This window comes from Caenorhabditis elegans, chromosome II (assembly GCF_000002985.6).
Source record: "Caenorhabditis elegans chromosome II".
Classification (NCBI taxonomy): domain Eukaryota; kingdom Metazoa; phylum Nematoda; class Chromadorea; order Rhabditida; family Rhabditidae; genus Caenorhabditis; species Caenorhabditis elegans.
In genome coordinates, this window is record NC_003280.10 from 8,431,967 (window position 1) to 8,456,647 (window position 24,681).

At 35.5% G+C, this 24,681-nt stretch overlaps 9 protein-coding genes and 2 non-coding genes across 12 annotated transcripts; 5 read left to right on the top strand and 6 right to left on the bottom strand.

Moving 5' to 3' along the window:
• Nucleotides 1-806: 806 nt before the first annotated feature.
• On the bottom strand, nucleotides 807-3,139 carry acp-4 (ACid Phosphatase family). Its single transcript, NM_063374.4, has 10 exons — nucleotides 2,964-3,139; nucleotides 2,676-2,916; nucleotides 2,516-2,596; nucleotides 2,136-2,228; nucleotides 1,872-2,090; nucleotides 1,734-1,826; nucleotides 1,528-1,688; nucleotides 1,352-1,412; nucleotides 881-1,059; nucleotides 807-833 (listed from the first exon to the last, which is right to left on the bottom strand). The coding sequence occupies exons 1-9, from the start codon at nucleotides 3,026-3,028 to the stop codon at nucleotides 1,024-1,026; spliced, it is 1,050 nt and encodes a 349-aa protein (NP_495775.1). The 5' UTR covers nucleotides 3,029-3,139; the 3' UTR covers nucleotides 807-833; nucleotides 881-1,023.
• A 241-nt stretch (nucleotides 3,140-3,380) lies between these two features.
• On the bottom strand, nucleotides 3,381-5,169 carry acp-3 (ACid Phosphatase family; the record flags this gene model as incomplete). The annotated part of the gene is made up of 10 exons (NM_063375.2): nucleotides 3,381-3,506; nucleotides 3,553-3,789; nucleotides 3,838-3,898; nucleotides 3,954-4,114; nucleotides 4,163-4,255; nucleotides 4,298-4,516; nucleotides 4,560-4,652; nucleotides 4,705-4,791; nucleotides 4,865-5,000; nucleotides 5,054-5,169. The coding sequence occupies 10 exons, from the start codon at nucleotides 5,167-5,169 to the stop codon at nucleotides 3,432-3,434; spliced, it is 1,278 nt and encodes a 425-aa protein (NP_495776.1). The 3' UTR covers nucleotides 3,381-3,431.
• A 2,032-nt stretch (nucleotides 5,170-7,201) lies between these two features.
• lips-10 (LIPaSe related) lies at nucleotides 7,202-10,185 on the top strand. Its single transcript, NM_063376.9, has 4 exons — nucleotides 7,202-7,412; nucleotides 8,570-8,750; nucleotides 9,355-9,644; nucleotides 9,843-10,185. The coding sequence occupies exons 1-4, from the start codon at nucleotides 7,231-7,233 to the stop codon at nucleotides 10,033-10,035; spliced, it is 846 nt and encodes a 281-aa protein (NP_495777.1). The 5' UTR covers nucleotides 7,202-7,230; the 3' UTR covers nucleotides 10,036-10,185.
• Nucleotides 10,186-10,800: 615 nt separating this feature from the next.
• On the top strand, nucleotides 10,801-12,209 carry eif-3.G (Eukaryotic translation initiation factor 3 subunit G; the record flags this gene model as incomplete). 2 transcript variants are annotated; one of them, NM_001276737.3, is made up of 5 exons in its annotated part: nucleotides 10,801-10,834; nucleotides 10,881-10,933; nucleotides 11,055-11,134; nucleotides 11,216-11,598; nucleotides 11,687-12,209. In NM_001276737.3, 5 exons carry the CDS (start codon nucleotides 10,818-10,820, stop codon nucleotides 11,940-11,942), a joined length of 789 nt encoding a protein of 262 aa, NP_001263666.1. The 2 variants fall into 2 exon arrangements, with proteins under 2 accessions (NP_001263666.1, NP_495778.1); NM_063377.5 differs by lacking the exon at nucleotides 10,801-10,834 and having other exon boundaries at nucleotides 10,882-10,933; nucleotides 11,687-11,942.
• A 131-nt stretch (nucleotides 12,210-12,340) lies between these two features.
• Nucleotides 12,341-13,211, top strand: evl-20 (ADP-ribosylation factor-like protein 2; the record flags this gene model as incomplete). Its single annotated transcript, NM_063378.4, has 3 exons — nucleotides 12,341-12,629; nucleotides 12,680-12,810; nucleotides 13,005-13,211. The coding sequence occupies 3 exons, from the start codon at nucleotides 12,341-12,343 to the stop codon at nucleotides 13,137-13,139; spliced, it is 555 nt and encodes a 184-aa protein (NP_495779.1). The 3' UTR covers nucleotides 13,140-13,211.
• cut-3 (Cuticlin-3) lies at nucleotides 13,203-14,865 on the bottom strand. Its single transcript, NM_063379.8, has 4 exons — nucleotides 14,744-14,865; nucleotides 14,294-14,519; nucleotides 13,559-14,171; nucleotides 13,203-13,513 (listed from the first exon to the last, which is right to left on the bottom strand). Exons 1-4 carry the CDS (start codon nucleotides 14,862-14,864, stop codon nucleotides 13,304-13,306), a joined length of 1,170 nt encoding a protein of 389 aa, NP_495780.1. The 5' UTR covers nucleotide 14,865; the 3' UTR covers nucleotides 13,203-13,303.
• A 2,878-nt stretch (nucleotides 14,866-17,743) lies between these two features.
• Nucleotides 17,744-20,776, top strand: F22B5.4 (Mitochondrial cytochrome c oxidase subunit VIa). Its single transcript, NM_063380.6, has 3 exons — nucleotides 17,744-17,792; nucleotides 20,161-20,361; nucleotides 20,411-20,776. Exons 2-3 carry the CDS (start codon nucleotides 20,162-20,164, stop codon nucleotides 20,703-20,705), a joined length of 495 nt encoding a protein of 164 aa, NP_495781.1. The 5' UTR covers nucleotides 17,744-17,792; nucleotide 20,161; the 3' UTR covers nucleotides 20,706-20,776.
• Nucleotides 19,584-19,730, top strand: F22B5.12. The gene has a single exon (NR_051442.1). It is a non-coding gene; the product is annotated as an Unclassified non-coding RNA F22B5.12 (non-coding RNA).
• F22B5.11 lies at nucleotides 19,584-19,764 on the bottom strand. The gene has a single exon (NR_051441.1). It is a non-coding gene; the product is annotated as an Unclassified non-coding RNA F22B5.11 (non-coding RNA).
• Nucleotides 20,777-21,287: 511 nt separating the features above from the next.
• F22B5.5 (DUF1248 domain-containing protein) lies at nucleotides 21,288-22,647 on the bottom strand. Its single transcript, NM_063381.6, has 5 exons — nucleotides 22,388-22,647; nucleotides 22,049-22,231; nucleotides 21,862-21,992; nucleotides 21,504-21,814; nucleotides 21,288-21,455 (listed from the first exon to the last, which is right to left on the bottom strand). The coding sequence occupies exons 1-5, from the start codon at nucleotides 22,623-22,625 to the stop codon at nucleotides 21,320-21,322; spliced, it is 999 nt and encodes a 332-aa protein (NP_495782.2). The 5' UTR covers nucleotides 22,626-22,647; the 3' UTR covers nucleotides 21,288-21,319.
• F22B5.6 (Serpentine Receptor, class J) lies at nucleotides 22,646-24,228 on the bottom strand. The gene is made up of 6 exons (NM_063382.3): nucleotides 24,148-24,228; nucleotides 23,936-23,995; nucleotides 23,733-23,891; nucleotides 23,162-23,255; nucleotides 22,938-23,012; nucleotides 22,646-22,865 (listed from the first exon to the last, which is right to left on the bottom strand). Exons 1-6 carry the CDS (start codon nucleotides 24,175-24,177, stop codon nucleotides 22,711-22,713), a joined length of 573 nt encoding a protein of 190 aa, NP_495783.2. The 5' UTR covers nucleotides 24,178-24,228; the 3' UTR covers nucleotides 22,646-22,710.
• Nucleotides 24,229-24,681: the final 453 nt, after the last annotated feature.

Genomic DNA, 24,681 nt, shown 5'->3' on the forward strand with positions numbered 1-24,681 from the left:
AATTGTTTACCAACAAGCTTGAAGTTGAAAAATTACAAGAAATTGAAACATGAGATTGAAAAGCTGTGTTTCACGAGTAAAAAAAAACAAATAAATCAAATAAATCACCTTTCTGAAGCACGCGGAGGTCGCAGAGGTGGAAGTTTTTCTTAGATTTTCCAGTTTATTTATTTATTTAATAATAATTTCTCATAAAAGTACTTTCATGCAAGTGCCTGCCTGCCTTGCTTACGTGGCTTCTGCCAAAAGTACTCAGAAACAACTTCAACTTTGAACGGACTAAATAAATGAAAAACCAAAGTATCCAAAAAATCAGAATTAGAAGAAGATGAAGATATAGTGCAGAGATATCCAGGAACAAGAAAATTGCTGGTTATCTACCCTTATCTTTCATTTTCTTGCTACTATCTTATCTTTTGTTATAATTCCTACTGCACAAAGAATAAATAAAAAGTTCAACGTTCTGTTGAGAACATGCTAAGGATGTGTAAATGTTCAAGAATATCTTATATGAAGGTTGTATATGGGATATTCAAATCCAAAATGAAATGCCAACTGACCAAAATAAGGAATATGATTAAAAATGATTTCAAGAAAGCGCTGAGTCAATTCTGAAGAAACAATACATATTTTATTCCTTTTGTCAGCCAAAACGTATCATTCTCTTTTTTTCGAACAATTTGTTTAAAATGCATGAGTTTGCAAAGGCGCCAGTAAGTTTTGAAAATAGAGAAGACGAATTACAAATTAAAATATTATTTATAAAAAGTTCAACAATTATTTTCAAGTTCTTCCAGTGTTGCTCGGGTATTATCACAGCATTTATTCAAATTCTGAAAGATAAAATATCCTAAAAGTAATTTTTATGATTAGAACCCACCCTCAGAGAACATTTTTTCCCTGGGCATCCTGGAATGATACCAGTCAAATCTTGTAGAATATGGTCTTCCAGAGTAACCTCTTCCGGTTTATAGTAAAACTTCACGAATGGCTTTTCATTCTCACTCCATAGCTCCATTAGAATCATTGCATTGTAGTTTGGTTCTTCTTTAGGACCAACTGTTTGGATATGATTTAACCAGCCGTGGACCGCACCTACGGCGCGGCCCCCGACTTTTTTGAGAAAACACATTAGATAAACGGTGTCTATCGCGGACCTCGATCGATGTCTGCTGCGCATTTAGCATAAGGTTTCCCAAAATTTCGTTGCTCTGATCAGAGATCAAACTACATAGGGACAGAAGGACACGCGCTTTATATATAGTAAATGATACACCGAAAGCATCTAAAACACCTCCCAGCACCCAATCTTGCTGAAACGACAGATTTTTGGAAGAACAAGCTAACTCACAGTTGAATAAACTTTGAATTTTAAACTTTCTTTATTCGCAAGATTGTTTGTCCAAGCAGTTCTGAAATTAAATGAAATACGAATGATCTCTTGGTATCTAAAAAAATTTCGGAACGAGGAAACTCACACATCCGCCCTCCCGGCCGGATTCCCCGAAAATTCCTCTAAAAACTAACTTTAAATTCTCCAACAGTGTATCAATAAGCACGCCGAACCGAAACTTAATAATTACTGGTTTCCCAATGCCGTTTTTTAAATTTCGATATTTCATATATTCTTCAGATATGACTTCGATGTTTTCACAAATGAAATCCGGCACGGGAACATTGTTCTTATACTGAAAAAGATTGAATCATCAGATTAAAAATGAAGGAAGAGTTACGTCATTGATGTACTTGTCAGAATCATCGATACTGATTTTCTGGAAAATTGGATGATTTGAACCAGCACACTCATACATTATTGCACTTTCGTCCTAAAAATTATCTTCCCGAAGTTTTTCAAAATTGGAAAGATATACACGATGATTGTCAGCTTCTAGGTTTGGACAAGCTTTTTCCATTGCACTCTCAAAGATGTCACAAGAATGAACTGGAGTATTCAACAATTTATCTTGATTTGCATGGTTTGTCGTAATAGGCACAGTCAGCCATTTTCGTTCTTCCGTCTTAAACATGCCTGCAGCAACAGCAGATGCAGTTGCTAAGCATCTTTCTACAGCACGGAATCTCCATTCCATCTGATAAAGTTATGTAACTGGTAGTAAATTTGATGAACTATTTACCTCACTAGGTTTCATAAAATCACTCAAAAATCCCGTGCCGACATATCGTTTCTTGAGAAATCTTCCTAACATAAATGAGTGATTGTATCCTCGCTGAAAATAATTGCAAATGTGGAGAGCCTTAAATATTATTAGTTAAAGGCAATTAGAAGTTTACACTTTGGGTGTATCCTTTTGAGGAGTTTAGGTGATCTATCGGAGTCTGAATAAGCTAACACGATCAAGAGTAGAAAACATGTCCGAAAATCTGACATTAGGTGTTGGCTACTAGTGATGGACTCTATGAAAGTGTATGACAAAATATTGTTGCTCGATTTGTTTATCAATATTCAGTTAAATGTTCAAAAACTATATTTAAAATTCTAGCTGTACAGGCTTACATCAGTTAACTGTCCTCTGCCTCTCGGATAATACGTGTTGTTCGCGTTTTTGCTGGGAGCTCGTGAGCCATGCCGAAAGATCTGAAATTGTATGAAGGTAGGATTGCAAATATAACAGTTCAGAATAATGAAAAGATTGATTGATAAAATTTGAACGTACGGTATGTGCAAAAATCAACCTCCTTATCGGGTTAGTTTGCGTGACTGGATAAGGAGTTGAAGAAGTGTGGACATGCACTTTTGTAGATTTTTCATGAGTTTTTGTTGAAGAAATAAATGGATCTTTTGTTGTAGAATTTGCAAGATGAGCTTGAGGATTTATGTCGGAAGGTTCAGAGTAATCATAAAATAGAAGAAAAAGTGCAATTGCAATGACAAACGCAGACAAAAGTATAAACATACTGAAAGTTAACTTTTTTTTTTCAGATTTTCAACGTCTATAACTTACATCATATATCTAAATCTTTTTCCAGGAATATGTTTTCCACTTTGTTTTGCCGATTTGACATCCATTTTTGTTTGTGGAATTGAAACATCAATGGGACTGCAAGCCTTTTTAGCACTCATTTTTAATTTGAGAAAACAGATTAAATAAACATGAAAGCCAACTAGATAGGATAAAATAGTAAATAATGATTGAGTTGTCTCATTCAAAGGATGAAAAAGAGACGTCAGTTGAAAAAATTCAATTAGTTTATTGCAAAGGTCATTCTGAAACACATTTTTATATAGATATTTTATTTCAATTATTTGGTATCGCCTCTTCCTTATATTCGCCTCTTCCTTATATTCTTCGCGACTTCCACTTCCATACGCCCAAAAAGTGGTGCGTGAGGTGCTAGGCTCTTATTTTGAATTTTAGTTTATAATGAAATATTTATTTTGGGATCTCGAGTTCAACAGGTTCCAATAGTTTTCAAATCCGTGAATCACATAGCTCTTGAAGATCTTCCAGCTCTCCACGTGTATCGTTGCAACAGCTTTTAAATTTCTGAATATCGTTTCAGAATTTCGATGTTTGAAATAATTAGTATTACCTTCAATGCGCACTCTTTTCCAGAACATCCTGGGATGATATCCGTCAAATCTTGCAGAACATGATTTTCAAGAGTAATCTCCTCCGGTTTATAGTAGAACTTTACAATCGGTTTTCCATTTTTCTTCCACAATTCCATAATAATCATTGTATTATAGTTTGGTTCTTCTTTGGATTTTGATTGAATATGATCAAGAACACCAAATGCATCTAGAACTCCTCCCAATAACCAGTCTTGCTGAAAATACACTGAACTATAAAGAAAGACACAACAGACAATGATTACCGATGAATAAACTTTAAACTTCAAACTTTTTATACGAGCTAGATGGTGTTTCCAGGCATTTCTAAATATAAGTAGTTTGTTTTTCAAATAACATCAGATTAGGTTTTAAAACTTGCACTAAGTTTTCCAACAGTGTATGCACAAGGAATCCAAATCTTGCTTTAATCATTTTGCGATTCCCGATTCCGTTTTGAAAATTTCGAACTTTCAGATATTCTTCGGAAATTGTTTTGAAATTATCACGAACAAATTCCGGCACCGGAACATGGTTCCTGTACTAAAATCATAGCATATTAACTCAACTATGATCATTTGGGCATTTTACCTCATTAATATATCTGTCACAGTCATCTATTTTTATTTCTTGAAATATTGAATGATTCCCTCCCATACATTCGTACAATACGGCGTACATTTCCTAAAGTTTTTATTTTGTCAATTAAATAAAAAGCCAACTTACATCTCTGTTCACTTTTTCAGTTTTCGGACATTGTTTTATTCTAGAATTTCTTGTGAAGTTACATCCTCGAATGGGGAGATTTAATAGTACATCGTTTATACCAAGATTTGTTACTATGGGAACAGTCAACCAAATCTGGTTTTCTGTTTTGAACATTCCAGCGGCAACGGTAGAAGCTGTACTCAAGCAACGATTTATGTCACGTGATCTCCATTCCATCTAAAAAACAAATAATTTTATTTTGAAAATAATCGGAGAGAACCTCATTCGGCTTCACGAAAGAACTCAAAAATCCAGTGTCAACATATCGTTTTTTAAGAAATCTACCCATCATGAACGAGTGATTGTATCCTTGCTTAAATTACTTTAAAATTGCAAAACTTTACGATTCTTAACTATTATATTACGTCTGTCAGTTGTCCATAATCTCGCGGAAAGAACTTCGTGTCCGTTTGTTTTTCATTTCCTGGCGCTCTGGCTCCATGTCGGAAAATCTGAAAAGCTTTCATTGGAAGCTTATGCATTTGATAAATGTAGATATGCATAGATGAAAGATTATTCACTCACAACTTGAGTAAACAAAAGGGAGCCGTCCTGAACCATCTGAGCAGTTGTTGGCGTTGAGCCTGGAGATGAGAAAAAGTAATAGAAAATGAAAAAACCAATAATGGTGGCGACAACTGCTGATACAAGCCCGACGATTCTGAAATTGATCCAATTTTCAGGTTACACTTTATAAAAAATACTGTAACTCACATGAACAACTTTTTCTTCCGATTGCCACTCGGATTTGTGTCCTGCTTTTCAGTTTCAGGATCAGGCATCTGCAGTTGTGCCGTTGAATGGTCATTTAAACTGGTATCAATGCTCATTTTTCATTTGAGAATTAATGGAGAAGCCAAGAATTCTAAGAAATCAGAGAATAAATTGAAAATCACGGCTAGGGTTTGTTTCGCAGAAAGAAGTAGGGCAACACGAGTAGATTGAATATTTTTTGCGCTGCTATAAGCCTTCAGTCCTCCCACCGATCGTAGAATCTCTGATACAAATTGAACTATTTTCTATGTTGTTCGTCGCAACAAGTAGAGAATACTGTGGAAGACTAATTTATTAAGAAAGTAAAATCAGGAATAAAATAAATCATCAAAAGTTCAGTTCTCTTTTTACACGTCTTGGCTAGGGATGGATGAAGATTTCAGACAACTTGTGTTGCAAAGCCATACTGCAGACCCCCGCCAAGGGCACTATCTGGTATCATAACTTGTAGAGAACTGATCGGCTTGAATCGTTCGGAACCTTCGAGAATATGCAATGGAAAACCCGGAGGAGGAGCAGCATTCACATTGACATCGGAATACCAGAGAATGGTGCCATTATTTAGTCCCAAAGTTCAATAATGTTGAAGCTATTATCCGAAATGAAAAAAAAAAGATTCTGCCAGAACACGAACAAATTGTTGCTTTTTTCTACTTCCGATGTTCATTTTTTGTAATCTCCAATTATTTATTTACTAGTGAGCAAACTTTATTTCTTTATCAAATCGGTAATTACAGTGAGACTTCGCTGAATTTGCTTCTCTCCAATAAATATTCCTGCAAATAAGATTTTTTACATTTTGAAAGAAATAAGCTAACACACTTGTGCCAACCTGAAAGTGAATCTGTTTACCATAGATAATACTTATCACCAAAAAATAAATTTAAGATAAAATGGGGAAGGGTAGGGAGAAGTCCTGATATGTTCTAGCCCGAAATCTACTAAATCGGGAAACTTTTTTTCGGCAAGGTCTTATGTATGTTGTTTGATATTTCAGTTCTACATTTTTTGTATATTCTACATTGAAATTTGTCTATTTAGAAGTGGTGTGCCCACGCGTGAATGCAAGCAAATAGTTTTGTATAACAAACGTCAGTATTCACTTCTCCACCTACACACAAAGAACTCCAACCAACTGTCATCATGGTAATTTTTTATTCGGAATAATAATAAGTTATTAGTACCAGACGTTATGATTGCATGAAAACTGAAAAATGAGAACTTTTGTTACCCTGCTGTTTGATTTTTACAAAAAAAAAGAGATGGGGGAAATGCGAGGCAATTCTGAACTAATTGAAGGTCACAGTGTACTGGAATAGGTGGAATATGGTGGGGTGTTGTAATGAGGAACATTTTGGGTTGATGGTCAAGATTTTAGAAGTGAATGGTTTTTAAATGGTACTTACTTGCTTTCTGCAAAAAAGGTTAAATTTCAAAAATTGTTAGAATAAGGTTCTGAAAATGAGGTTGTTTTTAAGGCTATTCAAAAAGGTAACCAATTTTGAAATTCACAAAAATAAATAGTTTCTAGTTCTATAAGTCAGTAAAAATTATGTAAAAACACACTCTTGTAAAAACACAGTCTCAAAGGTGGTCAAGGTTTTTGATGTATGTAATTGACCTCTAAGTTTGAAACTTACATCATCTGATTGAAATGTTTTTATTTCCTATCTCTAACTCTAGCTTTAAAATTATTTTCCATCTTTTGTTCAGCTTTTGTAGACAATGTCCGTCTGTAAAAACATAGTAGAACAAGCCGAAAATATGGCTATCACTTACACATTCGGCGTCTCGACATTTTGCTGACCTCTAACTTTCACTTGCTTGTTTAATACAAAGGTATCAATTGTCCGGTAGCCCATGGGGTTATTTCGAAAAATTTTAAGCGCTAACTTCATACCACCCCGTTACAACAATAGCCTCCACGACGAAGCCATTGTCCTTTCGCCCGCCCTTTAGGTTCTTTCGAGTCCATCGGACGATCTGATGTAGGCTACGAGGTAGGCGGAGTCTAGTCAAGACACAGACGGTTCGAAGGACACTACATAATGAAACCATCCGACGCCTTCGTCTCTTCAGTTTAGTCTGAACTCTTTTGAAAACTTTATTTTTCAAATATGCATCTATTCAAATCATCCCTTCTTTTATTGATTGTTATTTTTGGATGTGCTCATGCAAAGTTTCATACTCATTTTTATAATTTCCTTCTTGGGAAATTTGGAAAACCCATTGCTGATGATTTATTGAGACCCGATCTCGGAACGAAAGGATCTTTTGGTGGAGGCAATCCAAATGCAACGTGAGTTGTGATTTCTAAAAATGTGGAAATTTTCCTTCATTTCCCATTGCTCTCCCTTGACGGTTCATATCTCAGTTTTCTCAAGCAAGATTATTCAAAAACTGTTCAACTATGAAACTAAAGAAAATTATTTGGCATATCATACTTTTCGTAATATTACTGTTCAAAATGTTTTGCTAAAACCAACGTAAACCGATATGAGAGAAGTCAAAGTTGAGCAAAATGGTATAGGAAAAACACTTTTCGTTCGATTCAATGAAATATTGCTAGAATTTATCCTAATTCAAAAAATTTACTCAATTTATTCCAAACAAAATTTTAAAATTTTAAAACATTTGTATAGTCTTTTGAATACAATTTTTTATCGTGCGCTCCTACAAAAGCTTTCAAGATACATTTTGTTTACGTAGAGTTTAATGTTTCAATTATCTTATTTTACGAACAATTTTGTGAAGCTTGGTGACTGCAATCGTGGTTAGACCTACGTAGAACTTACCTTGACAGCGAGGTCTCATGATTTTGCGAATTTACCGTTGACATTTTCAAAATTAAAAATTCATGAATTTACAATTGCAATTCGACAAATATATATTTCAATTTCTTTCAAAGAAGACTTTTTTGAATTTCGTATATTCCAAGACTGGAATTTAGGTGTGTAATAACTTGAAATAATTTGTCACAAAAACTAAGTCAACTAAAATATTAAACAGATAGATCTACGACATTTTGTTGCAACCTATTATCAGAACTAGACGAACAATGTTCTAGTGACCGGCTTCAGATAACCAATGATCTGATGTCAACCAGATCACACCTTTCAAATCAGAATGATGTCATGATTTTATTTTTTGAAAAAAACACGAAAAAAAACAGTTGTAGTGATCGAAAGATTGCTACACATAGATGACGAGAAAACCGTGCAGTGTCACTTGACCTCTATAAGTGTAGCCTCCAATTACATTTTGTTCTCACACTGAATCAGTCATGACTTGATGGTCAAGACGATTCCGACACAAATATGTATGGTGGTTTGTGTTCGTATCATTGTGTGTGACGTCACAAATCCCGATTTCTGATCGTATCCTGATCCGAAACAAACGCAAACAAGATGGAACAAGTATTTTCACACACCCGTTCATAAAAAGTGTTTCTTTTAGGGGTCTTCCAATTGTGGTAATTCACGGGTTGGCTGGATACGCTGGATTATCAAAGAAAAGTTTATTGAACAAATACTATTCGTATGGGCAACCAAAGGGAACTGTATTCGCAACAACATATGCAAGAGGAAAGCTGATGGACTCATTGCAACACGGAATGCAATGCGATTATGTGTTGAAGGTAGGTGTAAAGAAATGATGGGATTATATAATAGACATGAGAAATCATTTTGATTTGGGAATTTAATTTAGACTCTGAAAACTACAAGAGGAACACTTGCAAAAGCTAAGATCAAGTGTAGTGTAACTATTGTCATCATCACCAACATCATCATCATTAAATCTAATCTTTACAATGAGAAAACCTCGCCATATCATGTCTCCGTTCTGACGCGGCGCCACTGGTGTAGTGAATGTGTAGTTTGTGATGGTCACAGTTAGACTGGCCTTGTGGGGGAATTTCTATAACTTCTGGGTTTGATCTCGTCTGTTAATATAGATAAATAGAGAACAAAGGGATGATCGGTGATCTTTCAAGACCCGATTGATAACGGCCGGAGTGACGTTGAAACGGAAAAAGGACGTGACCCGAAAAAAGAAGGGATTGTTTACAAACTACACAAAACACAGATTTATAATGACTGGTTGGGTAGACATCTTTCGGAAGGGATCCGGATTGAGAAGGATATTCTAAAAGAAAAGATGAAGGGGAATCTATAGGTGAAATAGGGATTACAATCAACGAAAGGAATATTGCAATCCAAACTGTAACTCTAAAATTTCAGGTTCGCACTCTCATTCTTGCTGTTCATGAATACACTCAGAAACCAGTAAACATCATTGCTTGCTCCATGGGATCTCCAATTACCAGAAAAGCTATTCTTGGAGGACACTGTGTTGATAGTGGAGTCAATTTGGGACGCCCAATTAATCATCTAATTCATAATTATGTTTCTGTTGGTGGAGCAAATCACGGAGCTATTATGTGCGCCAAGCAGCCATTTGTGAATGGAATCTGTAGTTTAACACATGGTTTGGATTGCCGTTCCAAGTTCTTACAAGAGATCAACTCACAGTAAGTTTCGCAAAAAAAGTATCCCAGCACAGGGAATTGAACTCATGCAGGTGTGCGTGAAAGGCAAAACTTTTAGCCACTAAGCCAGCAAGGCTTTTCATTTTTTGGGTATACTAGGGCATACTTAAATTTAATTACGTTGTTTTCTGTACACATAAACATTAATTTCATGATTTTACAAGTCAACATTTTTTTCAGGCCGTTCCAATACGGAAAGAACATGTTCGCCATTTATTCCGTAGCTGACGAAGTTATTGGACTCAGAAATACGTGTGGAGAGATGTCCTCACCATTAGAAGGAGCCACTTCAATCGTCAAAACTAGACTAATGCATGGAGCAGTTATTGGTGGAACTACAGAAGATCAATGGAGGGCTCTTCAAACCTCATAAAAACAAAATCTCACCAAAAATACTAATTGACATCAAATTTCACTTGTGATCTCTTTAATTTCCTTGTTTATATTGATTCGAACTCGTTGCTTTCATTCAAAACTTTGTGTGTATATTGTTCAAAAGTTTAATAAATCAGTACAATCGTTGATTAAATTGGTATTTTGAACGAAAATGATCAGAATGTTAAATTCGTCCAAGTGATCAAGTCCATCAGGCGACTTGTAAGAATTCTCATAAGAATAGAGATAGGAAACTGCTATATTTCGCAGATCAATCTAGACACATGATACAATGTTGTGATTTTCTCCGAAAACGAAGATATTTATTATTTTCTTCAGAAATCTCTTCCGATGAGACTGAATAATCTGTGAAAACCGGAGCGGCGGCGCCATTTGGCTTTTGGGCAATACGGTGCGCAATTCTGCAAACACATGATCCCACGCGCAAATGCACAGATTTCCCAATGCGTCGTTGTTTCCCAAATTTTCGATTTTCGGGATATTTCTACATTTTTAAAAGATTTCCAGCCGTGTTTTTGTTGTAGAATATTTTTTTTACATATTTATAGTTTGTTTTTATAGATATTTGCTAAAAACTATGAATCTAGTTGAATATTCGCTTATTCTGGAAAAAAAAATCAAATACTTTAAAATCTACATGTTTTGAAGAGCTGTTTCTTTTTAATTCTGAAGTTTGTTAAACCATTTATTTGAAATTTTTTCTTATTTTATATTGCTAAAAACATAATCAATAGTTTTTCAGGTAGTAAAGTTACAGCTATGACTGGCATTAACGCGTGAGTTTTCACCCTCGAATAATTATTTACGTAAAGAAAGTTTCAGAATGGCTCCCGCTCCAGAAGTTGTAAGCTGGGCTGAGGCCGTTGAGCAAGACAGTAAGTTTTTCATTTCTCGTCTTCAAGAATATTTACGTGAACTTTCACGGTTTTCGCATTTGGAGTGCAACCGCCTAACAAAACGAGTCATTTCTGTATGAACTGATGAACGCTTTTGCAGACGCCCCACACATCCAGGAAGGAGCTGATGGAACACGTACCGAAACAGCTTTCACTGAGGTTGATGGAGTAAGATGGAAGGTTTGTTATCCGATGGCCAAAAAATTCGCCTTACAGAATTCTCGAGTTATGCTCTAGAATTCTTTCAATTCCAAATTTCAGGTTGTGACACAGTTCAAAGTTATCAACAAACGTGTACCAAAAGTCGTCGCTGATCGCAAAAAATGGGTGAAATTCGGAAGTTGTAAGGGAGAGCCAGCAGGACCCCAAGTTGCCACAACTTACGTGGCTGAAGAAGTCGATATGCAATTCACAAGAAATCGCGCAGGAGAGCAGATTCTTGACGTTCAAGAAGACAAACAGACTGCTAAAACTACAAGCCGTGAGCATTGCCGTCATTGCAAAGGAAACGACCATTGGAGTACTCATTGTCCTTACAAGGTCATGTACCAATTGGACGAGGAAGCTGATGCTGACAAGGATACTGAAAAGGATAGAATGGCAATGGGAATGCGTCCTGATGGAAGACAAATCGATAGAAATCGGTAAGCATTCAAAATACTGTAATCTAAGTTGCCCAAAAAATCTTGATGATTGAATAATTTATGAACTATTTTTAAAACATACTTTCAGATCCGATGAGAATACATGCCGTGTCACCAATCTTCCGCAAGAGATGAACGAAGACGAACTTCGTGATTTGTTCGGAAAGATTGGAAGAGTCATCCGAATCTTCATTGCCCGTGACAAAGTCACTGGTCTCCCGAAAGGATTCGCCTTCGTTACATTTGAATCAAGAGATGACGCCGCCCGTGCAATTGCAGAACTCAATGATATCCGAATGTACCATATGGTTCTCAAAGTCGAATGGACACGTCCGAGCAACTAATCCGTTTTCTGATTTATTTATGTTATGCGTACTTGGATGTTTTCCCGCTGTTTGGTTCTTCATAATTTCGTAGCTAGTGTCTGTCTAAACTGAAAATTACTGTAGACCAATTCGATGTTTGTTGTTCTTTCCTATTGAAATCATAATTTTTACTTTCTATGGTTATCAGAGTTGGCAAGTGAAGTTTATTTTCACGAAGGCAGTTCTAGCTATGAAAATTGTTGGTATTTCCTTTTCTTTCTTCAATGATAAATCTATCTCTTCCTGGTTATTTTTTCGTTCTATTTTTCCAATCGAGTTGGGTTTCTGTCCAATGTAAAATATCATAGTTTGAATAAAAATCTGATGGCTAAAAATTTTCAAACGCAATAGAACATTTTATAACTCAAAAATTCCAGATGGGCTTCTTGAAGATTCTCCGTAAGCAACGTGCTCGGGAACGCGAGATGAGAATATTAATTCTTGGATTAGACAACGCTGGAAAGACTACTTTAATGAAAAAATTCCTCGACGAGCCGACTGATACAATTGAACCAACATTAGGATTTGATATCAAAACCGTGCATTTCAAAGATTTTCAACTAAACTTATGGGATGTTGGCGGACAGAAAAGTCTAAGATCTTATTGGAAGAATTATTTCGAATCCACAGATGCTTTAATTTGGGTGGTAGATTCGTCAGATAGAGGTAGAAACAAATATTTAGGATACATTCAAATTTATAAAAACTTTTTTCAGAGCGTCTTCTACAATGCTCCGAAGAACTCAAAAAATTGCTCGGAGAAGAACGATTAGCCGGTGCTTCTCTTCTAGTTCTTGCCAACAAAAGTGATCTGCCAGGGGCCATTGATGTGAATTCAATAGCACAGGTAATTCAGATGTCTTCAGTATATACTTCCGAAAAGAAATGCTTTCTTGTAAGCCTTAACATGTAGATATTTATATTAGATTCATTATTCACATGTTACTCTCGTAACATACATTTTGAAAATGAAGAAAATCTTTAAAGAGGCACGGAAACATAGGAACCTTGAAACTACTCAACCTATTAAGAATTTTCTAGGTACTCGATCTCCATTCCATCAAATCCCATCACTGGAAGATCTTTAGTTGCTGTGCACTTTCTGGTGATCGACTGGTCCAAGCAATGACATGGTTATGCGATGATGTTGGAAGTCGATTATTCATACTTGATTAAAATTGTTATCAATCAAACTGCTTTGATCTCATTTCACACTGCTTGTAAATATATAAAAATTATAGATTTTAATTTATTTTTCATTGAAAAACAAAATAATAAGGGCTTCAATAAATTATATAAGAAAATTGCACACCGAGATTTCGGTTGACATGGTTGGAGATTTAACAAGCTGATTGCATCTTGTCGGATGGCACCATCATACGGGATACGATCATATAAGTGATGAAAATAGCCACGAAAACGGTAAGACCAAGGAAGACAGTGACAACGGAGATATGGAAAGAGCTGATACACAATTCTTGTCGGAATGAATCTTCTCCGATTTCTCTCGAAGCTACGAGAGCTTGAGCTTGTGTGAGAGAAGATGGGAGCTGAAAACAATGAATGAGCAAATGAACACCATTTTGACAACTTACATTTCCTTCCAAAACTTCCAAAGTTGTGAGCTCAGCACGGACATCAAGAATATTCTCCATTACTGGAGCGGATCTCTTCTTCAAAACTCTGAAGAACTGAGCAGTTTGGTTAGCTTGCTTAACTGCTCCAAATCCTTGTGGCTCAGAGCACGTTGGGCGAGCACACTCCTCATTTGGTTCCTTAACAGTAATGGAAATCTGGCATTGATAGAAAAGTTGAGAACGATCAGCGTATTTGTAGACGTGAGCCTCTTGTCCAGCCATCAAATCAGTTGGATATTCCAAATTGTTGAGCAAGAACTTATCAAGAGCACAACCGTTCTCATCCAAAATTTGCACGGTATCACCATTTCCATCATCAACAGTGCAAGAGTGAACGACAGCGCAGAAAGTATCAACGGTTTCAGAATCACAGGTCCATTTGTGATAGACTTGTTGTCCAATAGTTGCGAATTGAACTGGTTCTCCAGTTGGTCCTCCGTTAAGAATCTCGTATTTACAGATTGGCATTGGAACAACCTGGGTTTGGAAAGCGGTGGTAAGATCAGAGACTTCAATTTGGGTAGAGACTGTCTTGTCGGCTTCCATGTAGAAGCATTGAACACGGTAGGCACTGGAAATTCAATTTGCATTTTTTTAACGAGAAGCTTCTAGTTGATATCAAGCTTTATAATTTCGGTATCCTAAACCTTCAAGAAGCATTCCTTAAAAATTACAGAAGTTTCATAGTCTTACCGATCAACCTTGGTGACAAATTGGGGATGGAAAGAGACGACGACAGTTGTGGTAACGAAGACTCCCTTTGGATTCAGAGATCTGGTACGAGCAACGTTGCAAGTATCGAATGGAAGTTCGATTCCAGCGACTTGACGACCTCCTTCGTCATTTCTACATTCTTGTTGATCGAAAAGTCCCTTAACGTAGACGTGTCCCTCGAAGGCATTACGTGTGTTGAAGTTTACTGAAAACATGATTTTGTGGGAGAATAGTATATAAAAATTCAGGTTTTTTGCAAACTTTTCCTGAAGACAATAAAGTTGAGATAATAAAAATGATGAAGAAAACTTTTAGAGTAGTAAAAAATGACTTCGGCACACTTTATAAAGTTTAATCAAAACATCAAAAAAAAGACGAAAACGTAATATGACTATCCTAATAATAAACAAATCAAAAGCATCAAGATACCTGTGATAGATGTTGGTCCACATTCGACCTCTGGCTCTCCTTCTACATTATTATCAACTGGAATTGCAGAGACCGACGCCACAAGTAAACACAGTCCAAGACCAAGTGAATACCTAGCCATTCTGTAATTTTTTTTATATGAAAAAATGTTTAGCTGCAAAAATGAATATGGATACGAAAATAATAATTTTAAAACATGAAGCGATTTTGTGGAGAGTTGAGCGATTCAAGACCTTTTATAGTGGGAGGCGGTTATCGTTGGTTGATCATCAAGGCATCAAAGAGAGGGGGTGCGCGTTTTTGGCTTCATCGAAAAGATATCGAACTTTGAGAAGATCCGCCCACCTCCAAGGTTGGCAAGGCAAATGAAGATTTTGACAATTTCAGGCGAGCAAAGGAATCTATGTATCAATAAGATAAATATTCAAAAAATCAAAAATGAATGCTTTAATTAAATCTTAAATAGATAATCCGTTCATTCTGCCAATTTATGTCATCGTCTGAGCTTAAGCCAAGAATCAGTTTAGGAAGTTCACGAAGTTCACGAAGTACATCTACATCCTTTTAAAAAGGTTTAAAAAGGTGGCGAATATTGTGAATCTGATCACTACTCTTTACGAGACAACAAATAATTCAAAGCAATTTTTTTGAATGAAACTAGCCGATGACCAATTATGTCCATTTTGGAATAGATGACCTGCAGATCATCCTTTACATAATATACCTAAACTCTTTACAATAAGTATTATAAGTGAATATATCAATGGCTCAACATTTGTAAAATGTTGTCTTTTTCTGTTTCAAAGTTAGCAATCGTTTGGTGTCTATAAACTTCCATAATATCTAACCTGGTATCTAGATACATTTATAGATTAAATTAGTTTTAGTGGAATCAGTTTATTTAGTTGTTCTATAACACAAATATTTTTCGAATAAATTTCTGAAAATAGTTTGGCAGCTGAAACATTGAATATTTGAGGTAGTTCGATAATTCTAGACATTTAACCATAAAACTTTTGCCTAAATAGGAGTATTAATATGAATCTTTTGATGAAAACAGGAAAAGTGTAAGAATTTTCTTTTCTGTCTGATAATACTTCCACTGTATGCCACCCAAAAACCCATCAGCACCACTCTTAAATAGTTGTCCCCATAAATTCCTCAATTTAATTGGGACAACATTGGACTCCATTTGCTTTTGCGTCGCCGACGGCTTCTTCTTTCAAGCTAAAGCTTATGACGACGATGGCGGTTTTGTCCCGAGAAGAAGTGAAAACGGATGGGTTTCGGCATAATTAGGCTATTATCAAAACGAAGACGATACACAAGGGCTTTATTAGCTTTTACTATGATGATGATGATGTTGATGCTGTGATGGGCTACCGCAAAATATTTTATTTTTATCACTAAATACTGAATTATTTTGAAGGAAAATTATATACCATGGAATAGTTGAGTTTAATAATGAATATAATTTTTTCCTTTTTGAAATTCATGTTTCCTCAAGAAAACGAGGCACAAAAATGCGCACATCAACATTTCCACTTTTACTTGGGCAATTATTCATAAAAGCTAGCAAATTAGGAACGCAGAACATCTCGTCTGTTCCTATTACATTTTGAGTTTTTCAAACGAGAATTTGATTTCCCATCATTTTACCATAAAGACTATTTCAGTATGTAAAATATTCCAAAGATGTAATACAATCTAAAGGTCGGATCTGATTTACGTCATTGCATATTTCTCCATCCGGCAACCTTGGAAAAATTGGCATATGCATAATATTTTGATAATAATTTCAAAAAACCAGATTGCTTACGCTAAAACGTGTAATGGTCAGCTGTATACGCAAATGAGGAGAAAAATGAAAATTGAAAGATAGACAAAAAACAAGTCTTCTAAAATGATATCGAATTCAGATTCATAAAATGGTCAAAAAAAGAAAATGTTACGACGTCATTATGACTAAAAAGGGACAGTCTGAGAAATTTATTATATTACTGAAGCTAGAATTATAGGAATTCAAATTATAAAGACGATATCCTCATAGTGAAAAGAAGAATATACATAAGAAGTTAAGAGTCTACTGGTTATGATGTCTAAGGAAAAGCACTTGACAGTTTTCTGAGTGGACGTGGCGAATAGACAGAAATATGTTAGTCATCACGCTTACTATACTTTCGAATGGGTTTAAACACCGTTTTAAGAATATATCTGATCTATGATCAGATAGCTGATCTATGATCAGATTGAAAACGGGAATCTATATTAATTATTGGATCAGAGTTTCTTCATTAGGGAGACAACGTGGAAGAATCATAAGAAATCATTGGAGAATTGGATTGAAAAAAATTCATACCTAAATTAAAGTTTTATTTTAGTTAAAGATAAAGTATCGTCAATGGGGAAAATGTTTGAAACTAATTATATGGCGCTAGAATAAGTTTGAATGTTTTTCTACGATTTTTATATTCTAATTAGGTATTAATAATTTTTATAATTTTTTTTTTGTAATAATTTTTTTTTTTTTAATAATTTTTTTTTTTTTTAATAATTTTTATTCGAAGAGGGTTCAAATCGACAACAATTCTCATAAAGTCTAAATTTTTAGTAAACCGGGCCTGAAACTTTTTAAAATTTGAAAGTTTTGAGCGCTCCCACATATTGATGAATTGGATCATGGTATATTCCAATCGTATGTACTAACATAGGTTGGTTGAATCCTTGATAATTTCTATAATGCTCCCGATGAGAGACTACTTTCTTGTCTTTTGCATAGGTATTTAATTTCTACATTTTGTATATTACTCCCCCTGATAAATGTGTTATTCTTATGCTGTAATATGTATTTAATTTATTCCTAACTGCTGACAGAAAAATTAAGAGCTGAATTTTTAAAAATATATTTCTGCAAGAAATTTCGATTGAATAGTCCAGTTGTCAGGTAACGTGACCTTTTCCAATTTCAATCCAGTGCGCCCATTTTCAATCAGTTTCAATTTGTTTTCTATCCAAGAAATCGCAAAATCCGTACCATCGCCACACTAACGTGAGTTTCCCTTATCACTTTTCGATCTCTTCCCAAGAGTTTATTGTACGTGCAAAACAATTGAACAAACTATTCTGTGCTCAAACAAAAGAGGCGGCCAGTACGTGAGGTCGTGCAATATTTGAACCGTTTTTGTGTGCTTGTACTGAGAAAATGTTGCAATAAATGAAAATGTGATTGGTTCTAGTCATTCTTTGCTGTTATGTTATCAACTGGGTATCAAGAGCACACAATTTTGATGTCATTAATTGAAAATGCGGAACAGTTTGAAATTTAGGGCGGATGAGAAGTCAGCAACCGATGATTCAGTCGTGAAGACACTTTTTAAATGCACGTAGAGAGCCTGTTTAGTTGGCTACAAACTGATGTGTGACGATTACTTTTTGGTGAAAAAGCTTGCAAAATTATATAATGCTCTTCACTTCAGATACTGTCATTTTGAGGGCAACGCTAAAAAAAGAAAATTCGAGGCTTCTAATTGAGCACCCACTTCATAATTTTGTTGGCCATTTTAGGTTTTTTTTATTAGTGGCATAAAATTAACAGAGGCTTTCATGATTATACAATCAAGAGATTTTTTTTGCAATAGAATGGTTTCTTTCAACATGCACAGCTGTAATTAACTTGAGGGTTTGTTTTTCTCGAAGACTTCATTTCTGATGACTCACGTATAGGCGTTTATTGACATGTAAAATTTATTTTTGAAAAGCTCTGCACAAATTGCATAATAATATTCAAAATTTTCTCTAACCAATTTGTATTCGGAACGAGCAATTGAGAAATAGTCTCGCATGAAATAGTAATATGGACGAACTGTAAATTTTTTGATTTTGTCTCATTTTTTATAACCCAAGTGGTAGCGAGTACACATGTCCTCCACTTTCAAATTGCAATGCACCAAACAACGAAATAAATGTACGTGGATAAATTCAAAAAGTAGATGAGATTTCGAATATCCGTTTGTTTTTTCCTGCTTCCGTTTTCTCTCCCGAAACATGCTCAAAAGCACAAAGAGTGCAGTTGTTCCATTAGGCACAGACGTGGAAAAAAACACAATGATAGGTGGGAAGATGTGGCCTCAAATTTCACAAGTGCATAGTACACACGCCTCCCTCAATGTTTTATTAGCTTCCGCCCCTCCTGTCGTTCTATCTGTTGTCACGTATCCTCTGATCCACGTGTGAATTTAACAGACGAAGAAAAACTGTTTGATCAAGCGGGAGGTCAAGTTTACGTAAGAAGATGTGATGAACGATGCCGATAAAGAAGAGAAATGCCAAGAAAGAGGAAGTTCTTTGGAGCGGAAGGATTTATATTTTGGTTCTGAACCAATGCGTGCCGATTTTGAAATAAAAACACATGCGAAAGCTATAATTGCTGAGTGCTCGAGTCAGAGCGAGCCAGAGGACTTGAAATCTATTCTTGGAGTCGTTGAGCAAAAAGGGCATAAAAAGCAGGTGGCTGAAGAAGAATTATTGCTCTTATTGAGTATTTTCACCATGATTTCAGCTTTTAAAAAATTTTGAAAAGGATATGTGAAATTGATTCGGATAAAATCAACGTCACTCATTTTCGTGAAAACCAAAAAATTTACAGTCATCCTTTTGAATAGTGCCTCCAAGATACAACCTTCAATATTTCATTGAATGCCTAATAACACTTGGAGCATCAATTTTGTGTGTATTTAATTTAGGTCAGGTACACCAAAGTAGATATATATCTCAAAATAAGCAGCTCATTCTTGACCTTTACGATCTATTCCCAAATGCATTGTACACTCCACCTCTCTATTCCTCTGTCTCTTTATGTACATAGGCAAACTGCCGGGCACAAGCGGGCTTCTTCTCGCACCCGCGCGCGCGCAGCAGTGTGCATGCATCGTCTCGTTCGGCACGTAGTCGCCACGTCCTCTCAGTCTTAAAGTCACACCCACATATGCTACTCGCGCCCACAATACTCACCCTTCTACTCCCATATTTTTTAGAGGTTGGCGTCTCATGACACTCGTATTTCTTTGGCTCTAATGAGAAATGGGGTCGGTGATCCTATTCTTGAAGTTGGCTCACTCCTTAATTTATTTTATATCCTACTAGAATCTAAATTAATTTTATGCTAAAATGTTTCCAAATGTTCTGTAGAGGAACAAATTGAGAAAACATCTGAAAAAGAAGTTCCTAAGTTGACATATTTTACTTATGCAAATCTCCATGAAGGGCTCAACCTCGACAAATCTTCTCTTTCTTCATATTCTCACTCTGCACTTCTCTCCTCCAAATTTCCGTTTTGTCTTCTTTTCCCATGACTGCACCCCCAGATTGCCTTTTATTGCTAAACTACTAGTACATCTATCAATCTATTTACTTTACAGAATGTCGTTGAGCAAAGCCCCACGTAAGACAATGTTTCGTTTCGTGTTGTCACGAAATGCCAGCACATCAAATGTTCCATCGCCAGCAAGAATTCAACTCAAAAAGCCAGCTGAGGCGGGACATTTCCAATATTCTCGTAATTGGTCAAGAGATCCACGTTTTGTTAAAGTCGCCATTCAGAAGGGAGATACTCCTTATCAGTACGTCTTCAGTTTTCATTGTAATTTTTGGATAACTTCAGTTTTCTAGATTCCTTGTCCGCCGTCTCGGTCACGCTTATGAAGTATATCCACTCTTTGTGCTCACTGCAGCCTGGTTCGTTCTCTTCTGCAGTGCATCATACTGGAGTTTTGGAAAAGCCGAAATCTGGCTTGACAGAAGCAATTCCAAAGCACCATGGGACTGGGAGAGACTTCGTGACACGTACTGGAAGATGCCAACAGTTGCATTTGACCTCGATGGACGTACAAGAAAACGCTGTGAGCTCATGGAACAGCTTCAAGATGAGATGTTGGAAGCTGCCAAGAAGAGAGGAACAAGATAAATAAATAGTATTGAGCTACTAGATATTTGGGTATCGAATTATTTGTGTATAATAAAATATTTGATGAATTGGTTTTTATTTTATTTCCAATAAATATAAGAGGCTAACATGACCGAATGACATAATAAAGCACCCCAAAAGTGGTTTAAGGTTTTCAAAAATCTTACATTTAAAGTTTTGGTCAATTGCCAAGTTTCCAAAAAAATGTGGACCTGTTGAGAAATTTCAAGCATTGCTGTAATTTATTTGATTGACTTCAAAAGTTATAAAAGGTAAAAACTGAAATTTCACCACTTTGGATGTCAATAAACATTGAAAAAAGAATTTAAATAGTTTTTGCTTTAATTCTTTCATAGAAGCGGTTTTAAACTCTCTCACTAGCCATGCTCCAATGCAATCCAATGCACTCTACTGCAATCCACCTCGAAACATGATCAAATAAGGTTATCCTCTGATATTTTAAAGATTCTCATCAAAAAGTGATATAATTTCAAACAATTGGTTTTTTTATATAATTTTTTTTTAAATATAATTTCAAACAATTGGAAACCAATGGAAGCTAATCAGTGTATTTATAAAAAATCCAAAACGTCAAAATAATTTATTTCAGTATATTAGCACGGAGCATTTGATGGGTTCGAGCTCACAAAGACTTTCGAGAAGTTGAGGCCATCGGGAATGACACGATTGAACTTGATGTGAGCGAATGGTGTCATTTCGTGGCTGCGACGAAGGAATGGGCGAATCCAACTGAAATTGAATGCATCGTTTATAGTTTTTTTTTTTCAATTTTCTTACGTAGCACTGTCTTCAAACTTATCACTGCAACGAACGAGAACATCTTTGAGATCTTTCATGGGAAGATCTTGAATAATACTTTGGAAAATAGCCTGAGCTGCATTCTTGTTGTCACAGTAGATTGGGCCAATTTCACAGTTTCCAGAAGATTCAGTGGAAACCAAACCAATTCCGATAACTTCTCCCGATTTGTTATAAGCAACTCTTCCAACTCCATTCTTGAACTTTGCCAAAATGTATTCTTTACGTTCATATGGGAAAATTGAATTGTCATACTTGACAACATGTTCAACTGGAACATCACTAAACTTCTGTAACACACGTAACTCTTTTAACATCCTCCAAAAATCCTCAAAACCTTAACAACTACGTCATCAAACTCTAGTTCTGGATTGAAAACCTCGTCAGGTTTGTAGTGTGACACGTAGTAAGTTGGTCCACGAACTTTTGTATGCAGAACCTTTCTCCAAACGGCGGCGTACTTTGAGTCTTCAAATCTAAAATTATTACAGGAAGAAGGAAGCTTGGAATAAGGGAAATCCTACCGACACAACCACCAGAATTCATTTTCACAGATTTAAAATCTGTCGCCATTTCATGCATCAGGTGAGGAAGCAGATTGTACGTGTTATCCGGTTGATATGAAAGGCCAAATGTTTGAAAATCGGGAATGGAACGGTTCAGAGATTTGTAAGTGATAGACTGGGTTCCCGAAAGCACAGTTGAATCTGAAACGTATATAGACATTACATTTGAATTTAAATTAAAATTGTAGCACAGTGCCGCAATAGACCATTTTGCTGAAATGCCGGATAGTAGAATGTTGTTCAAGGCTAACAAAAAAAAACGGTTCGTGCTAATATTGCAACTTTCAAAGTAAATACCTTTGTGGCAAAGTAGGTACAATTGATAGTTGTCCTTCATTGTCTCCTTTAGCAATTTGATATCATTGAAATCACCAACCAATTTTTGAAACTGTTTGATCTGCTCACTGGTCGGATTCTTCACAATTTTTAAATCCTTTGGAATCAATTTCTCCGAAGAGAAACATCTTGATGATGCTTTGTTGAATCCTCCAACAAGTTTGAAAACTTTGCTGGCCGATTGCTTGCAACCATTCATCTTGTGTTGAAAACGGAGTAATGATTTAAAACGCTATTTATTTAATTTCAAAATGTATTTAAATAAATTGGAATACGTGAAGACCTTATTCGAAATCTTCATGCCAACGTGGCCTGTACAATCCAGAGAATGTCCATGAAAATGCAGTCAATAAAATATGAAGTGGAATGAAGACAGCTTGAATTAGTAGGTCGAAGAATACATTTTTAAACTCCGATGAAATAGCAGTTTCGCATCCTGCTGAAAAGATTAAAGATTATCAAAAATATAGCTTTGATATAAAAATGATGGGAATAAGGAAGACAATCTCACCACTTTCGAGTTTCCTAACTTCTTCACCAGTACTATTCGAGGTAATTAAGTAAGTTTGTATACCTAATTGACGACCTGAAATTAGCTGCAGAATGTTCTGTCAAAATACAATTCACACAGTCATACACAGCTAGTGATTGTTATGAAAAACCTTTCGAGTAACTTTCGTTCAAAATTGCCAGAAATGTGATAGCTGCCCTCTAACAAAATAATTAGAAACTTACATGAATAAATTGTTGACATTTTTGCAAACCATATCTCAACAATGTGCCCCAGTAGATATCCGGTAACAAACAAACCGCACGCAACAACTGCTATCTGAAATTTTTTTGCAAGCATTATTTCTTTTCGTAAAAATATTTTTCATTTAAAAAAACACAATCAATGCGAGCACCGCTAAAGTCAGAATGCACTACCAAAAACTGTTTTCTCGCGGGACCCATCCTAAAAAAATTGTGCGCGCCTTAAGGAGGAGTTTTTAAAAATTGCTCTTATAGTGGAGAAATGTTAAAATATCATACTAAATATAATTTGAGAAAAGTTTTTCCCGTTTTTTATCTACAGTCAAAAATGGTGGAAAATAGGTTTCACCTATAATAAAATTGGTAGTCGACCAAAAATTTGTATTTTTTCTACGAGTTTTATAAAAGCTTTTATTGGGTTTCAATTGCTTGTTTTTAACATTCAAGATGTTCCTTTCCCACTGGTCGAAATTTCTCAAACAGTAAAATTTTCGGAAATACCAGTTATTTTCCAAAACTTTTCCTGTGATACTCGAACCAACTTGAAACTTACATTCATAAATACCACATATCGGAAGGTAAAATGTGTTTTGAACAGAATATCTACGATAATCAAAGAAGTAAGAATACATAAAAATGCAGTGGTTACACATGTCAATCCAAAATGAGTATTAGTTGCATTTTCTGAAACCGATGGAAGTTGATGTTTTAACTGAAATTATGCATTATTGCTAGAGATAATAATAGGGAAAAAACCATTAACGATTTTGCCACGAGATGAGTTGAGCATATTCCAAGAAATAATATTGGAAGACTCTGAAATTTTATTTGAAAAAAATCGTAAGAAACTCGAAGTAACTGGGATCAAATACTACAACAATTGTCATGTCCTACGTTGGAAATTTTAAAGAAAACTGTGAATGATTTTTCAACATGTTGTCTAGTTTTGAAATAAAAGAAAAACGTACTTGTACAAAAAATGGAATGTTCTTCGACATCGTCAGAAGAACGACTTTTTCGCTGACTCAACTGACACTGTTTCATGATACATTGTTTTCTTTTATACCGTATGTTTATATGTATGTTATTGTGTTATAGACGAATTTTCGATGAGACAAAATATGTGAAAATTTTTATTTAGAGTCAAAATATTATCTTCGAGTTCACCGTGAATTATATGATATTGCGCCAGAAGCCACCAGCTTTCAGGAACCGTTGGTAGGATAAGAGCCTCCAAGAAGTACGATGGACGTTTTTTTTGTGAGATCCACGTCGAGAGACAACACGAATTAACATAAGCAAAAGTACCATAGGGGTTTTTCATGCTTCTTCTCACGAATTGTTAAAATTTAGATTTTTTTATTCAAAAAAAAAAGGTTTAATAAACGCGTGCTGCATGCAACACTAACTTTCGGGCCCTTTTTTTTACGCGTGCTGCATACAACACTAACTTTCGAGCACTATTAGAGACTGCAGTATTATCAGAAAATAAATATGATGTT

Coding starts and splice junctions, on each gene's coding strand:
- cut-3 (NM_063379.8), bottom strand. CDS start 14,864: ATGGCTAGGTATTCACTTGGTCTTGGACTGTGTTTACTTGTGGCGTCG. Junction 14,520..14,743: donor TGGACCAACATCTATCACAG/GTATCTTGATGC, acceptor TCATGTTTTCAG/TAAACTTCAACACACGTAAT. Junction 14,172..14,293: donor TTTGTCACCAAGGTTGATCG/GTAAGACTATGA, acceptor TTGAATTTCCAG/TGCCTACCGTGTTCAATGCT.
- lips-10 (NM_063376.9), top strand. CDS start 7,231: ATGCATCTATTCAAATCATCCCTTCTTTTATTGATTGTTATTTTTGGA. Junction 7,413..8,569: donor GGAGGCAATCCAAATGCAAC/GTGAGTTGTGAT, acceptor TGTTTCTTTTAG/GGGTCTTCCAATTGTGGTAA. Junction 8,751..9,354: donor AATGCGATTATGTGTTGAAG/GTAGGTGTAAAG, acceptor CTAAAATTTCAG/GTTCGCACTCTCATTCTTGC.
- F22B5.4 (NM_063380.6), top strand. CDS start 20,162: ATGTCGTTGAGCAAAGCCCCACGTAAGACAATGTTTCGTTTCGTGTTG. Junction 20,362..20,410: donor AAGGGAGATACTCCTTATCA/GTACGTCTTCAG, acceptor TCAGTTTTCTAG/ATTCCTTGTCCGCCGTCTCG.
- F22B5.5 (NM_063381.6), bottom strand. CDS start 22,625: ATGAATGGTTGCAAGCAATCGGCCAGCAAAGTTTTCAAACTTGTTGGA. Junction 21,815..21,861: donor TTGATGACGTAGTTGTTAAG/GTTTTGAGGATT, acceptor CGTGTGTTACAG/AAGTTTAGTGATGTTCCAGT. Junction 21,456..21,503: donor AAGTTTGAAGACAGTGCTAC/GTAAGAAAATTG, acceptor ATTCAATTTCAG/TTGGATTCGCCCATTCCTTC.
- F22B5.6 (NM_063382.3), bottom strand. CDS start 24,177: ATGTCGAAGAACATTCCATTTTTTGTACAA. Junction 23,013..23,161: donor AATGTCAACAATTTATTCAT/GTAAGTTTCTAA, acceptor AGCTAATTTCAG/GTCGTCAATTAGGTATACAA. Junction 22,866..22,937: donor AGTTAGGAAACTCGAAAGTG/GTGAGATTGTCT, acceptor TAATCTTTTCAG/CAGGATGCGAAACTGCTATT.
- acp-4 (NM_063374.4), bottom strand. CDS start 3,028: ATGGATGTCAAATCGGCAAAACAAAGTGGAAAACATATTCCTGGAAAA. Junction 1,827..1,871: donor TAGAAGCTGACAATCATCGT/GTATATCTTTCC, acceptor GATAATTTTTAG/GACGAAAGTGCAATAATGTA. Junction 1,413..1,527: donor ACACTGTTGGAGAATTTAAA/GTTAGTTTTTAG, acceptor ATTTAATTTCAG/AACTGCTTGGACAAACAATC.